Raw genomic sequence first — 16,035 nt, 5'->3', positions numbered from 1 at the left:
GCTGCCAAAAGGAGTAGCAGAGCAGGCAGAGGCATCTAGACACAGGAGACAATATGAAGCCGCTGACTTAGACAGTGCTGCTATGCTAATATCCTCAGGTGGGTTATTTCTAATGGGCCTTCATGTCCCATCCTTGCAGTGCTGATTAGAGGAGTTATGCATTGCAATTTCACTGTCTTGTTCTGCATAATACATACTGAAATAAGCTGAGAGGAAAATGAAGCAGACACAGGGAATTGAGGATTTGTGCATCTGGTTAATAAATAAGCCATATAGGGCAAAAGTGAGAAATAAGACACCTGTTTCTGGCTTGGCTTGATTACTTTTCACCAAAGTAAAAAACAACCTTGCAAATGTCCTTAATGTAGAAATTAATGTATTTTTTATTATGCGAGACTGGCATTTTCTGGCATATACACAGACTGTGCTAGTCAGAGATTTCAGATTATAACAATTAGACATTCATAAACAAAAACTATGCCTGAAAGGAAGATTTGTTAATTAACTTGGATAACAATAGACAATTCAGGATGTTACTTTGATTCAGCAAAGCCGTGGTGAACACGTGTGCATGAACCAGCATAGGCAGGCACAGGAACAACCACAAAACCACAGAGAAAATGCAAAGAAGTTTAATTTTGTTACCTCACCAAACAAGGCATCCCAGAGCAGCATCCAGGCAGAGATGCAGGCACTGTTGGGGTTCTCCCACTTAGATCCCTCAGCCCTGGCTGTCAGGCAGCGTTTTGCCCTCCCTTGCCCAGGCTTTCCCCAAGGAAAATGGGCTCTCACCTGCCCACCCAGGAGGGGCTCAGCCATGCCCCACCATGGGTTTCTTGTTTTCTACAATCTTATGAAAAGTCCAGCATGAAGGATCTTTAACTTAAAAAAACCCCAATCTTTACATAAGCAGCACATAATCTGACTGCACTTCATTGCTGTATGCAATGTATGGCTGTTTATAATTTATGAGGTATTAATGATATTGTCTCCAAGGCTCCTTGTGACAGACATGTCACAAAGCCACAAATAAAATGGATCCATGGTCATGGATTTTATTCTACTACAACAAATATTTTAAAGCAATGATATATTTACATTCTGTACTATAGTCATTTATACCAACAGCAGAAGTAGTAAAAAACTCTAAAAGTACACAAAGTCTCTGTAAAGCAAAGATAAAGTTAGCAAACAAACTCCGTTATTTCCGAAGAAATTACAAACAAAATTGATTTGTAATAAAAGACAATATTCTAGGTAGCATTTTCTTTCTTGTTTTGTTCTCATTCCAAATAAATCCTGTGGGATTTTTTCCTCTGTAAAGTGCCAGTTTTCTGATTTTATATTGATTTCTAAAATAAGTGGTTGTAAAGCTGTTATTTCCTAAATAGCAACACCAAAATGAGTGAAAACCTGGTACAGAATGTTTTGCTGCTGACTTCAGTAAAGAAAAATCTTTGTTTATGAAGAAGCTATCAATTCCTTACAGAATTTAAAACATAAAAGCATGCACATGCACACATACTTTTTATCCTCAAAATAATGTAAAAGTGAAAATACCAAGCCCAATGTCTGTACATTAGGGATATTATCTAAGCCACCAATAAAATACTCTAAGGAAAATAAGACCTTAGTGAAACAGAAAATAAACATAAATTATATTCTGTGGATGGGGTAGAAGCCATGAGCTGCTCAAGAGAAATGAGAGAGTCATCTCAGCACAAGAGATAGGAAAGATCACTACACAGACCAACAGTTTTAAGGGCATTTTGAAGACCAGTTTTTAAAAGACATAATACAACTCAGGAGCAAATCTGTTACCAAAATACAAAAAACATACATAATAGAAAACCATTTTAAGAATTTATTTTTTTTTTACAGACACAAATGGGACAAAACCCCTCAATTTATAGACAAAAAGACGTTTCTCTTGGACCAATTTTAAGAAACAAGACAGTAAAAATAAGAATTACTAATCTGAATCATTAATCTGAACAAAGCCAAACAGGTAACAGTCAGCTGAGATGCAGCTGATGTGGAGAAAGCAATGCAACTCAAACCCTAGCCGGGTCAGCTTGGCTTCTAGTGCCACCTGCTGAAATAACAGCAGTCTTCCCCTTGCAATCACAGCTAATGAACAATTTAAACTAATCCTCAGCATTAGACAGCAACACACAAAGGAAGGTCACTAAGAAGATGAAGTGCTTGAGTAATCTAAGTGCACATCCAGTGAGCCATACACTGAACATAGTAAATCAAGAACCTTCTCTTGAATGATGTCAACCTGCTCTGAAGGGCAGTAGTCATCCAAACTTGATCTGTTAAAAAAAAAAATAAAGGAAGCATGAGAATACAGATATCACAACCATAACCATACTGTGTATACCTGCAATGCTCGGTGGCTAGGCTGAAGCTTCTTTCAAACTGTGGCAAGTTTTGCCCCCCAGTATCTTTTTCAAGCATAGTGCTGTGCTTCTTATCACTACATTTTAAGTTTAATAGAAAGTCTGCAGCAGATCAGGAACACGATCTAATCTTTCCTGTTCTACTCCCTTCCTGAATCTGGCACAGAACACACTGGCAGTCAAAGTTCAAGCAAAGGATCTAATTAAAGGACACATGGAAAATTTAGATTGAAAAATTGAAATGCTACTGGTAAAGCAAGCAGGAAAACTTGAAAAACATCTTCACAATACCTGGCATATAACATTTTTTACAGTATCTATTAATGAACCTCAAACAGTGAAAACTGACTTCCTGAATTTTTTATCTGTTAAGATCTACAGAGATGATTCTGGTTTCTCCATAGCAGTGGATAATAACCCTGCAATTGGCTGAGGGAATAGAGTTTTCTTTTATTGCAGGCATTAGCCATACTAGTTCTTGTTGCCAAAACCAGTTTCATATCAGCTTCTGCTATTGTTGCTGGCGCTTTAAGAGCACAATTAGTATTTCTGACTGATTAAATTGCAATAATTTGTCAAGAGGCACACTGTGATCTTCACATTAAATTTTTTCTGGCCAGTTCTTTGGTTCCTACAGTTCCCTGGCCTCAAACTCCATTCTGTTATTCTAAATAAAACCCTTACAGTCCTGGAAGCCTAATTTTTACCCCATAATAATGTTTTACTAGAACTTTGAAGAATATAAATGCCTTTCAGTCTACTAGATGAAAACGTGTTCCAGCAAAAGTTTCACTGAAAAAAAGAAATCCTATCTGTAGTACAGTAAACCCTAGAGCAAGAGAGTAAGGAAGGTGGGATTTCAGCCCAAGGTAGCTTTGCTCTAATTAGCTCAAGTAACACAAGTAGAGATGTATGAACTCCAGTGACAGCTATCAATTCCAACATACACAAGGTCTCATCACAGCCTTTATAAAACCTGTGCTGAAGCACTGTAAGGCTTCCACTTCAACAGAGTTTAAGACAGAACTAGTGCTATACTGGCAGGATCATTTAGCTTCATAAGCATAGTCTGGACATTTTAAAGTGAAAGGATCTGCAGAGTCTTACCGAGCAACTGTCACCAGCGTGGGCTTCGGCAGATCTGTCAGTAGAACTCTAATGGATTGTATGAGGCCTTCGATTTCGTCTTCAGTACTAACATGGTGAGGAAGCTCCACATAATCACAAGTCAGACCAGCCTGATGGACCTGTGGGTAAATTAAAGAGAGATTTCATTTCTGTTGATGAATTATAGATACAGCTTATGCATGTAGAAAGTCTTTAGGATGCCATCCCTAGTCCATCAGGTAACTTGCACCTCTTCAGACAAGGGGTTTTTTCCCCCAGCTTGTTCTTTAAACAAGTAAAATTCTGGAGGTTATATGCATTATTTTGTAATCTCCAGTACCCTGTACCTCTTCTTATGAATTCAGAGTATGCTGCAGTCCTTGAAGATGATATAGCTCTGATATGTTATAAATAGGTACGTTATTTTAAGTTCTAAAAGGAGATCAACAAACTGGTGAAATTTAGCCTCCATTCACAGGATGCAGCCCAAGACATTATAGTCCTAGAAGATCACACTAAAGTTGCCTAAATATAGACAGACAAGTAGACTAGAATTTTAGCAGCTTTGAAAGGAAAAGCTGGTCTAAGTAATAAGACATAAAACCTGAGGAAAATTACCAAAACCACACAAAGTCCTGAATCAATGCCTCTGACATCTGTCTGCTTTCCTCCTCTTTGTCACCTACCATTTCGTAGTCTGGGCTTTCCATCCTGGTTTTCAAACTGTGAACTAGTTGAACAAGTGGCTTCATTCTGGAGTTAAAACAAAACCAAAATTTGTTACAAACAGTTAGAAACATTTATATACCTTAAATAGTGAGGAAAAAAAATGGTGAGGAAAAAGGAGGGAAGTAGAAATTACGGCCTAGGATTTGAAAAGGAAATTTGCTCTTCTGTGTCATCTTTCATCTGCAGAAATGGAAATTATCAGTATTATTGTACTGTTTCACCAGATCTTTCTTATAAAGTCCCTATATTCATACCTGCCTCTGGCAAGTCCTCCTTGTGCTAATTTTACGGTAGATTTGCAGAGAAGATGTTATAGCTCAAAAGTCATATGAACTTTACAGGAAATTCTTCTTGTCACTGCTAACTGCTAACACAGTAACTGCTGCATTTGATGTGGAAAATGAATGATTTTCCTATCAAGGAAAAGTTCAGACTTTCCCTGTCTCTTTTAATCTGAAAACTCTTCATGTGAAAACATCTAGTTTAAAACAGAGTGACACAGTTCAGATGTTTAGTGGAGACTGTTGCTCAGATACAGTTCCATTAACTTCCATTTTTCCAAAGAAAGCAGAACCTTTGGGAGCACCAAAGAACTGCTTCTCCATGTCCTCCTTGGATTGTTGCCTTTTCTGAGAGCTGTGCTATGCACTGATGACCAAGGTTTTAGTCACCAAATATGCCTCCATCCACAGACAACAAAACTTGCATGAAGCTGTACAAGACTGCTTTTCCAAAGCTTACAGTAGTGCTGAAGACATTAGACTGTCTTTCCTTCTGTTTTGTCTCTTTTTCCTCTAGAACTAAAGAAAAAAGTGCGTACTTGCACAGATCCTATCCTCTTCTGTTATCAAAATGCTGGACTAATCAGTCTCAGACTTCTATCTCTAATTTAGGCAATCTAGTACAAATCAGTAAATTTGTAATTTTAGGTATCTCCTACCCAGGATACGAAGCCCATTTCTGTAGGGTTTCTTCATCATCACTGTCACACAAATCCGCAAATGCTGCTTCCAGATCTTCCAGCTGATGAACACGGTTTTCAACACAATCCAACAAGTCTTCCTTTGAATAAGCATATACAAAAATATGTTAAGAAAAAAAGGTAAGAACATCATGACTTATCCTATGATTTAAATTTCATAATGATTGATCTACTGGAAGTGGGGAATCAGAAACAACCGATTTATTCCTACAGCACATCTTTTCAAGAGGGTCTTAATAAATGCCTGCAGAAACTGTTATACCTTCAGAATAAATTACCCCACTTTGTTCTGATTTTCCCACTACCAATTTAAAAAGCCACCTTTTAAATATGTACCTGTTTTCATTCCTGATTAACTAAGAAATATAAAAATCAATCTGCCAATAGTCAACATATCTTTATTTCTTTATTCACATATATTAATTAGGTTTCATTTATTTGTGATAATTGTGTTGAATCTCTCTGTATTAGTGTTCAGATGAAATTATGAAAGCCTGTATTTCCATGTTTCAGAAGCACACAGCACATAAAATGAGAAGTACATTATAGTACTTCTTTGCAGTAGTTAAAGTATGGCATATCATATTAAAATACCATCCTTTCCACATCTGAACAAAAAGGTAAAATACCAATTACAAATTCATCACAGCTCTGACTATCAAAAAAGAGCAATAAGGGAAGGAACAGGAGAGCCTGGAGGGAAGAATAAAAAAAATAAAAAAGAATCAGCCACTAAAAAACCAAAAAAGAAACACCCCACCAAACCTAAGCCCTGTTAAGCCAAAAAAGAACAAGTTTGCTGGTGACTTACTAGGTTTTCATTCCTTCCATGCCAATTACTACTTTGTTTACAGAAACAAATTTTCACACTCATACTAAATATTTATGCAACTCACGTTTAATCAAAACATTTAATAGAAAAAAAGATTCTAAGATGCTGCTGATTAGCATTTGGCTGCATAGCTTAATGTGAGACCACTTCATTAAGCACCTTTGATAGGTTCCTTCCTGTTGTCGTAACTCATTTTCATTGGGTAAATAAAAAGAATCATTCCTTCATACGTTCCACAAGGAAGCATCATACCTCTGTTGCATTTTTATGTGGCTTCTTGAAATTGTACAACTCTTGCAAAAGCTCATATTCTGTCTTTGAGAAAGAAAAAAAAAAGAGGAAGAAAATAACTCTTCAAATGAGAAACCCAATCCTCAAAGCCTTCAAAAAAAGATCATTTCCCTATGCTAGTATGGCAGACAATAATGAGCATAACAGCCTCTCATCAGGACAAGCTACCACTCTGGTTAATCAACACTACTGTGCCTTTTGATAGGAAGTCTCCTGATACCATCATGGCTTTCTAGGCAGAGGTTATAGAGGGTAAAAAATGATAAAGGCTCTCATATCTTCCTGTAGATATTTGGAAGGTAACCTCTTGAAACCCAAGCACAGCTTTTATGTCCCAAACAACAAGCAGAAGTTGAGTATACCCCTGAGTTTGAATGTACACTCAATATTGATACCAAGTGTAAGAAACTCCCCGTTTGGTGGTTGTAATTCTTTACCACATACACTCCCTTAGAAATATTTCTTTAAAATGGAAATATCTCTTTAAAATATTACCATTAATCATTAACCATGGTCAGCTAATCTGCTAATTTAACTTAGATGAGAGTTTCTCCGTAGACATAAATACTAAGGCTGGACTCTCTTGTTAGTGGTATGAGGCTACTCAATTTCCATACTTACCTGTGTGTAGATTTCTTTAAATGGATTTTTAACTGAAAAAAAATCTAAGTCGATGTCCAAAACATATGCATCCCCTTTCTGCAGTACTTGGCAGACATCTTTAGCAATGTCCCTTATTAGGCATTCACTGTTTTTGAGACAGCTTGAAGCTGAGCCCTCTGCCAACGTTTCTGCCCCATTTAGGGCACCTGCATTTTGTATTTCCTTTTCCTTCACACTCGGGATGTTGTCACCAAAGTGATCAAAGTCACCAGGAGCCACTGAAGAGGCAGAAGTGGCACTTGCTGTGTCATCTGTATTTAGCTTCAGTCTTTTAGCAGATCTTACTTCGCCATTTCCTTCACGGCTGTTTGATGACTGAGTAGGATTGATGAGAATGACATGCAAATTTAAAGGCTTCTGGTTTTCTAGCTGATCAGCAGGAACATAAAGACCATCACTTAAGAAGTAATTATCTGTGCCTGTAACCCTACAATTGACAATAACTCCCAGTTAGTACACATCTTGGCAAAGAGCTTAGGAAAAGGCATTTTATACTTTAGAGATCCAGAGAAGAATGAATAAATGTTTGATGGTTAATGAAAGCAATAAAATTGTGTAGAAAAAATTATTTCTTTTAATTCTCAGGTTTAAATTATATTAAAGTTTTTTCTACTTCTTTATTGGGGAATATATTACAATTCACTCTATATTCTTTATGATAACCCTACAATGATAACCCTACAAGGTTTTAATGGATAAGAAAAAGTTAATGCATTATGTCCAATAAGATTAATTTGAAACTGAATTGCATTTTAAAGACAACATCCAGAATTGACAAGCTATTATCAATACTATGGCACATAAGATTGCAAATCTATGAATATTTTGCCTTGGCTTTATAATTTTCTAGGAAAATTATTATAGATGGGTTTGCAAAGCACCCTGAAATGCATAAATATTGACTTAGTGAAAGTACAATATTATGAATTCATAAGTAAAATTTAACTTTTTTTTACTCCCAACAGACTCCCTAAGTGATAAACATGGTAACAAGAGGATAAATAGCTAACTATCAATTGAAGCCACTTAAAAAAACCCACAAAACAACTAACCAACCAAAAGCAACACAAACTTCTGCTTACAGTGAAAATTTAAAGAACAGAATTTTCAACCTGTATTGCAGTACTTTAAGCCTTAAGAATCATAAACTCAAATAACAAGTAAGATTAAGAAATGTGAACTTCTGCTCACTTGGGGTAAGGCCTCATTTGAATACAGGGTATCACCATCAATCAACCACAAAGACAAATCATCTCCTAAGCAGAAGCAATTTGAAGTTCAGTTCCCCAGTGTCTTGTGGCTGGATTAGCCTCAGTTTGTCGAGGGGAGAGGCTGGATTACAACCCCATCTTGTTCACAAGGCAATCACAGCACATCTTCCAGGAAATTCTGCAGGGATCACCATGAGCTCATAGTACCTCAGTGTCCACTAATGAAGAGGCTTTATCTATTGCCAATCAATGTCTTGTCATCAAAACTTTTAGGATATTTGTATTTATGAGGACTCTTTCCCTTTCTCCCTTCATGGTTTTGGTAAGGCTAGAACCTGAAGAAAATATATCCAACTGTCTTCAAAAGGAAGTCTGAAATGCTGTTTTCATGCCTGCTAAGGCCACCAGTGAGAGAGCTATTCAACCATCGTGAATTATTCCTATATATTGGCTAAATGATTAAATGTAACAGAAAGCACTAGCTTTTAAAAAAAAATCATTTAGGTTCCCTTTAGGCTTCAGATTCAGAATTGTAGAGCTTTAAATATTTTATTTAAGGTGGTAAAACAAAGCATTTCTCTGCTGTTTTCTGTTGAAACTTGCTTCAAAAGATTTATTTTGCTATGCTTACAAGAGACATAATTTGCAACTATCCCCTAAAGCTGCACAAAATCACAACACTGTGAATATGGTGAATGCAAAATTATTACGGACTGCATCCTGCAGAATGATGAGGGGTTCTGATTCGAACTTGAATCACAGAATAATTAAGATTCAAAGAGACAACTGGAAGTCTCTAGTCAATCGTCTGATCAAAGCAGAACTGACTTCAAAGCTAGATGAGGCTGCTCAGGTGAATTGTCCTTTATCAAATGATGGAGAAGTCACTACCTGAGTGCCTGTTTCAGTACTTAACTAAAATAACTTCAAAAAACAAACAAACAAACAAACAAACAACAAAAAAAACTCCAAACAAACAAAAATACCCACCCCACACTAGAAAAACAGTCATGGCTGATACCAAATAACAATTTTACTAGTTAGAACAAAGACTAAATTGATACAAGTGTAACTGCATTAGGTTCTAAGGATATTATAAATACAAATTAAATGTTCATCTTTATCCAAGAAAACAAAAAAAATCCAATGAAAAGCTATAGAGATGGCTTTTATATTACTATTTAATGTCAGCAGACAATTTACCTGATCGTTGTGGTTGATACATCTTTCCCAATTAGAAAACTGTGTTTCCCTTCCGAGATCTGCTGAGCCCAGTGTGGGTGAAGCCACACTACTTGAGAAATATGGCCAGCATAAACAGCAGGCATAATCCAGTTTTCAATACTTAATTCACTGTAATCAGTAGAGAAAGACACAAGATAGCAATGTTACTTTCCCTATAAATAAAAATGGTCAAGAACACCACAAACACCTTCCACAACTTGAAGGTCCCCATGCCAATAATCTAAAACTAGTACTTCATGTAAGGGGAACATCAACAAAGAAAGAAAAAGAGGGAAATCTTTATTCATAAGAAAACCAATAAGGTCTGTAGTAGGTATAAAAAAGTTTGGATATAGAGTGGAATTGGCTTCACTCTTAGCGTGGCACTTTAATTATAAACTCCTTAGGGGTGGACTTGGCAGTGTTAGGTTAACGGTTGGACTCAATAATCTCAGAGGCCTTTTCAACCTTATTGACTCTATGATTCTATGCCCCTTATCTCTTGATACATCAGATAGAGTAAAGTGAGAGGAACACCATCAACATTGTTGTAAATAAATTCAAACTGACCTCATGAGAGTGTTTTATTGTAAACTGCTCCAAGTGTATTTTAAATGTCATCCCAGTAATTAAAGTGAGTCAATCCACATGCACAGGATTAGGATCTTTCCTCATTATCAAGACCCTATTTTTTTTAGGTGTATGATGCCAACTGCATCCTGGGGTGCAGCAAAAGAAGCGTGATGAGCAGGTCACAGGAGGGGATTCTGCCTCCCTGCTCTGCTCCTGTGAAACCACACACCTGGAATGTGAAACCACACACCTGGAGAGCATCCAGCTCTGGGCCCCCCACATAACAATTACATGGGCCTTTTCAAGCAGGTCCAGAGAAGGCCACAAAGATGATCAGAGGGCTGGAATACCTTTCCTATGAGGACAGGTTGAGAGAGCTGGGGTTGCTCAGCCTGGAGGCTGCACAGAGACCTTGTAGTACCTTCCAATACCTCAAAAGGGACTACAAGAAAGCTGGAATAGGGACTTTTTACAAGGGTATGCAGTGATAGGACAAGGGTTTAAACTGAAAGAATGTGTGTTTAGATTAGATATTAGGAAGAAATTCTTCACTGTGAGTGTGGTGGGACACACCACATGGGCTGTTCAAGCAGTTGTAGGTGACCCATGGCCAGAAGTGTTCAAGGCCAGGGGGGATGGGGACCTGAGCAACCTTGTCTAGTGGAAAGTGTCCTGCCCATGAAGGGGAGTTGGAACTAGATGATCTTTAAAGCTCCTTCCTAAAACATGAAGAGCAAGACAATAGCAGAGATCATAGTGGCTTTTTACCTACCTACCTTAGATGGTGGGGAAAATAGTGGTCTTTATGATTGTAATTGGATCATCTTGTTCTACTTTACATATTCAGCATGCTAACAAAGGATGTGCTATTTCAACCTCATAGTCAGTTTTTCAGTGTGAAGAGAGAAAGACTGTTCTATAACTACAGCTTTTCAGACAAAGCATCCATGCAGAGTGCTTTCCTGTTACCCAGAGGAATCCCACTTGGGAAAATACCATGATACACTGCTGAGCCAATACACAAAGCAAACTCATACAAAGCATACTCATCTTAAATTGCTTGATATGCAATATAACTTTCGCCATTAAAAAATAAAGTTTCAGCAAAAGTGAAAAGACAGAAGACGCAACTTGAATCTGACTTATATCTCTTTTGTTCATCCTTCTTAGGCAGTCGTAGCAATATTCACTGTGACTCAAAGGTAGCAAGAATTAGACTTAAATGTACTTTGATGCAGTTCCCAGGATTTACCTAAAAAGAGCTTCTTTGTCATATACAGTGTCCGCAGGCATATTCACAGGAATGAGAAGGTCTGGATGGGAATCAAGATGAACAAAACTGATTTTACTGGCAGGAAGATGCTTTGAACCAATGGCACGATAGATGAAAGGCAGCACCTAAAGCAACATGAATAAAAACATTTTAATGATAGCCAGTGGGCTGAAAAATGCAACAGCTTTAGCAGCAAAACCACCAGTAACACTTTTATTCCTTTAGAATTTGGATTAGAGGGAGGATGAGACAGAAAACAATACAAAGGGGAAATAACTCCAGTGGCAAAACAACTCACGAACAGTAATCATTATAAGCCCAAGCATTCCAGATGAGAAACTGCTGAAGAGTCACAGCCTTACACTGTTTTCCTTCTTTATAGGAAGTCTTGTTGAGCAGTAGCTCTTCTCACTAGCCATTCAACTCAATTCCTAGATGTTTGAGGTTTTTTTCCATTTACAACTAAGACTCAGGAATGCCTTTCCTCTTCTGCAGATCATTGTCCTTGTACTTTATTCCCCATTTTATAAAGCTTTCTCACCATGCACTGGTGCTATGGAGATAAAAACAGTTTACTCTTTATGTTTTATAAGTTAACTGATATAGATTGAAAACTGACCCCACCATGATTTAAACTTTAGCTGACCATTAAACCTATTCCTCTTGAAGAATTAATTCCTAATCCCTCCATGACTGTTTGCAATAGAGACTACCTTTCTTAACTGCCCAACTTTATTCTCTGCTAAAGTTCTTCACTCAGAAGTGTGAAAAACAGGAGACGAGGCAACTCCCCAATTTACAAGATAGCAAACCACTGAACTGCAATAATATGGGGTGGTAAAAATGAGAAAAGTGATGGCTGATTCCTCTTGGAGCTGCAGTACACAGAGTCTCTTCCACAGTTAGAGGGCATCAACTGCCTTGGCTACCAGAGCAAATCCAACAAGGATTGTGAATCACAGCCCTCTTATACAGGGAATGTGAAGACTGTAAGAAGCAACAAAAATTATGTGTGACCTCTGCATTACAACAGCAACTGAGCTATTTTTTTGGCATAAAACTGATTAAGATGACAAACCCTGCATACTACATAGGCATAACCGTAAAACATATGTATATTATTGCAATAATAGATAAAACAAGATTAAAAACAACATGGGTTTCCTGATCCATGGCTTTCACTTCTTTGTAAAAAAGAAGCAAGCTGGCCTACTAAACAACCTACAGTATTTTCAAGTAAAATTGAAGCTTCACCTCAGGTAAGTGCAACTACCAGTTGCAAGAGACAAGAGAGACTAAGCTCTCTAACCTTGCAAGTTCTCCTGATTTGGGTTAAGAACAAAATTTCCTTCATGACAGCTGTTATTACTAATCAGTGCATGATGCAGCTACTGACAACTTGTTCTGGAGGAACATCACTATCAGCAAGGCTAATATCAAAATTTCTGTGACGTTCTTATGCTTTAGGACAAAAAACCATTTATGTTTTATGCAAGATAGACCATTCATCCACACTCCTATACTGAAAACATTTTAAATTAAATATCTAGTATTAATAGAACTTTAAGCTGATTGAAAACAGAAATATAGAGACTAAACCAAAGAAGGCTCATTAAGAGGCATTATCTCAGAACTCCTACCACACTGACACTCTTAAGTCCTTGGCTACCACAAAAAATCAGCTGTCACAGCATCACATATTCAGTGAGTCTTAGCAAAAATGAACATCATTAAACTACTTACAGATTTGTAACATTATTGTCTTTAGTAAACTTTACTACATTAATATTTTTTCTTTGCAAATAACCAAGTAAAGAATATGTTATTTTAGGATTAAAGCCTCAGTTTATGCTATTATAAAAAACCCCATGAGAAACCAGAAACAGCAGTTCTAAAGCAATTCCTTCTTCACTCCGTTTTTCAATGATTCCACAAAAAAAGGGCAAAGCTCCAGATTTTTAACATTCCTCATCAAGTGGGAGTCAATATACCAGTTGGGATGGGATTATATTTACTTATACTCTGCTGACATTTCATACACGGGTAGGGTTGAGTTTCCAAGCACCCCACTAATAGCCAGCAAATTACAACAGCAGTGTAATGCAGGTATTATCTCCTTTAAACCACAGCAACTGGTGTGGTTCAATCACAAAAGAAAAAGAAAAAAACAGTCAGCAATGATTGCTTAAAAAAAAAGCCAAAATGCGATCATGGCAATGAGTAGCTCGGTCGCTGAACCGGGAACGAAAATCAGGTCACCTGGGCGCTGAAGTTCGTTGATGTTTCAGAGCGGAAGGGAAGGCAGCTTTAGGGTTTGTGTGTGGCTGAGGAGGGGAGGGCCGTTCCCAAGGAAGGCCCGGAGAACCCGCACACATGACGGGAAAGCGCATCTCCCGGGGAGGCCGCCGCTGACCGCACCGGGCACCTCTCTTCGCTTCCACCTGCCCCACTGAGCGTCCGCGCCGCGGAGAAACACGCCAAGAAACTCACAACAACAGCAACAAACGAAACCCCTCCCAATGCCCCACCCGCGGGAGTCCCCACGCCCCGGCAGCCCAGCGCGGAGCACTCACGTCCTGGTGGTCCTCCACCACCCACACGGGCAGGGCCGGGTAATGCCGCCGGGAGGCCCCGCGGGGCCGGGAGGCATCGCCGGGCCCGGGCTCCGCTCCGCTCATGCCGTCGCTCCCCTCCGGCGGGCGGTGCTTCCGCCCGCAGCGCCTCCCACCGCTTTCCTGTTCCGGAGCCGGGGCGCTGCGGGCGGCGCTGGCCTCGGCGGCGGCGAGGGCGCCAGGTGGGCTCGGCGTGCCAGGCCGCCCGCGGAGGGGCGGCGGGGCCGCCTTTGGGCCGCTCCGCGCTGCCCGTGGTGCTCGGCAGGGGTTGCGGCCGGGCCGGGGCGCGGCGGGGGCGCAGGTCCCGGGGTCGGGAGCTCGGCGGCTCCGCGGGGCTTGCGGGGCCGGGCTGCCGGGGCCGTGCGGCCGAGCAGAGCGAGAGCGGGAGCGGGAGCGGGGGGGCCCGGCCGGGGCGGCTCAGCGGCTCCGTGCCCCCGTCCCCCGGGCCGTCGGGGGGCGGCGGTGGAGTGAGGCCGGGTGGCACTGGACGGGTCAGATCAGAAGGGAACACAGTGGGTCCTCTGGTCCAGTGTCCCTGCTCCCGCAGGGTCATCCCAGAGCACATGGCACAAGATTGTGTCCGGACAGTTCTTGAATATCTCCGGTAAGGGAGACTCTGCAGCCTCTCAGTGGAATCCGTTCAGTGCGCAGGCATCCGCACAGTTGAAGTTCTTCCTCATGTTCAGGTGGAACTTCCTGTGCATCAGTTTCTGCCCATTCACTCTTGTGCCTGCTGCACGGCACTGCCGGGAAGAGCCTGCATCCATCCTCTTTGATACCCTCTCTTAGACACTTACAGACAGTGCTGGTATCCCCTCTCCGTGCTCTCTTCTCGATGTGTCAGTGCCCTGTTACTCTCAGCAGTGCATCTGCAGGGAGAGATGAGTTTATTCAGTGTTTTGTAGGGGACCAGTGCTGCTTTAGAATGCAATGGCTCCCATCAGTGCAATATAAGTCCTCATTAGGTGACAGGGGAAGGGGAGTTCGCCCTTTTCTGTGTTTTTGAAGTTTAATTTGACTTGGGTTTGCAGCAGAGGGAGCTTTAAAATAATTCAGGCATGTAAAATAGTTTCCTGTCTTTTTGAATCTTTTTTTCAGTTGTGATTCTGTGCATCCTGAAGGACTGCAATTAAAGTAGTAGATCAAGAGCAGTTCTCTGGCATCAGTGAGATCTGAGAGCTGATAAACAAGACTGTTTGTTTGAATGCTGTGACATGTTAGAAAGAAACATACCTAAAGACAAGGCACTGTGATACTGTTTAAATAAAATGTGTATGTGAACGTTAGCAAAGTCTAAAACAGTCGTCTATTGCAAGCCTGAGTTGTGTAAGAGCACAGCAGGAGAACCAAAACAAAATTAATTCAGCATCTGATGGATTATAATTAGTAATATCAAAAGGGCATCCTATTGCCAGACAAAATGGATGTTGAATTTCTTTTTTTCTCCCCTGGTTGTGACTTTTTTTTTTTTTTTTTTTTGAGAGCGCTTACAGTATTGGTGAGTACTGAGCAGGTACAGGCTGACTGGAAGGAACACATGGCTTTATACCATCATGGCTGCTATCTCCTCAAAGTATGGGATTCTCACTCACATTGGCCCTTGGTTGTTCTGGAGAGGGAATGACTACCACCAATTCCAGTGGCTTCCACTAAGCCTTGCATGTGTAACGAGGGTTCTCTTGATTCCTCATCTTGATATCAGTCCTTTGCCCGTGTGTTTCTTTTCCTTTCTCCCTCCAGTTCACCAGAGTCTGTCTACTTTCTCTCAGCAAGTGCTACATCTTTGACTGCAGTGTCACCAGAATTTGGCTGAGAGTAGTGCTCTGAGCAGTCCAGGTTGGCCATGTTGCACTATAGCAGGTGGGAGAATATTCTGTGCATGTGTATTCAGCGTCAGCAAAGCCACAGTGAAAGGGAGGCTTTGTTTCTTTTTTCTGGTGATCTTTCCAATTGTGTGTGTGTGTGTCTCCCCTTTCTTTCTCACTTCCCCTTACAGAAAACAGGATTTGACTTCTGGAGGTGCTTAGATCATTTTTTTTTCACCTCTCCTTCCATTCTAGCCATAAATTTTCTTAAGTTTTTTCCCCTTTTTTCAGGTTTTGAAACTTAACATTGTAATTAAAAAATCAGTTT

The 16,035-nt window shown here is 40.0% G+C and overlaps 2 protein-coding genes across 5 annotated transcripts in view; one reads left to right on the top strand and one right to left on the bottom strand.

Annotated features, from left to right (window-relative positions):
- Positions 1-1,039: 1,039 nt before the first annotated feature.
- Positions 1,040-14,019, bottom strand: C1H5orf22 (chromosome 1 C5orf22 homolog). 2 transcript variants are annotated; one of them, XM_068197473.1, is made up of 9 exons: positions 13,864-14,019; positions 11,270-11,415; positions 9,424-9,573; positions 6,968-7,436; positions 6,308-6,370; positions 5,182-5,303; positions 4,199-4,265; positions 3,513-3,652; positions 1,040-2,318 (listed from the first exon to the last, which is right to left on the bottom strand). In XM_068197473.1, the coding sequence occupies exons 1-9, from the start codon at positions 13,966-13,968 to the stop codon at positions 2,189-2,191; spliced, it is 1,392 nt and encodes a 463-aa protein (XP_068053574.1). In that variant the 5' UTR covers positions 13,969-14,019; the 3' UTR covers positions 1,040-2,188. The 2 variants fall into 2 exon arrangements, with proteins under 2 accessions (XP_068053574.1, XP_068053584.1); XM_068197483.1 differs by lacking the exon at positions 13,864-14,019 and adding an exon at positions 13,550-13,644.
- Positions 14,000-16,035, top strand: part of DROSHA (drosha ribonuclease III) — a 73,350-nt gene continuing 71,314 nt past the window's right edge. The window contains exons 1-2 of one of the 3 annotated variants that reach the window (XM_068197438.1): positions 14,000-14,084; positions 15,643-15,762. The gene's annotated coding sequence lies outside the window, so the exon portion shown is untranslated. The remainder of the gene's footprint in view (positions 14,085-15,642; positions 15,763-16,035) is intronic. The other 2 variants (XM_068197445.1, XM_068197460.1) reach the window with 2 other exon arrangements.

Source organism: Anomalospiza imberbis, chromosome 1 (genome assembly GCF_031753505.1).
Source record: "Anomalospiza imberbis isolate Cuckoo-Finch-1a 21T00152 chromosome 1, ASM3175350v1, whole genome shotgun sequence".
NCBI lineage: Eukaryota > Metazoa > Chordata > Aves > Passeriformes > Viduidae > Anomalospiza > Anomalospiza imberbis.
This window is presented reverse-complemented; position numbering and strand designations above follow the sequence as displayed.

Excerpts from the sequence above, each read along its gene's own strand:
- C1H5orf22 (XM_068197473.1), bottom strand. The coding sequence starts at position 13,968 with ATGAGCGGAGCGGAGCCCGGGCCCGGCGATGCCTCCCGGCCCCGCGGG. Across the intron at positions 9,574-11,269 it reads GACAAAGAAGCTCTTTTTAG|TGAATTAAGTATTGAAAACT; the intron begins GTAAATCCTGGG and ends TACTGATTACAG. Across the intron at positions 3,653-4,198 it reads AAAGCCCAGACTACGAAATG|GTCCATCAGGCTGGTCTGAC; the intron begins GTAGGTGACAAA and ends ATTTACCCACAG.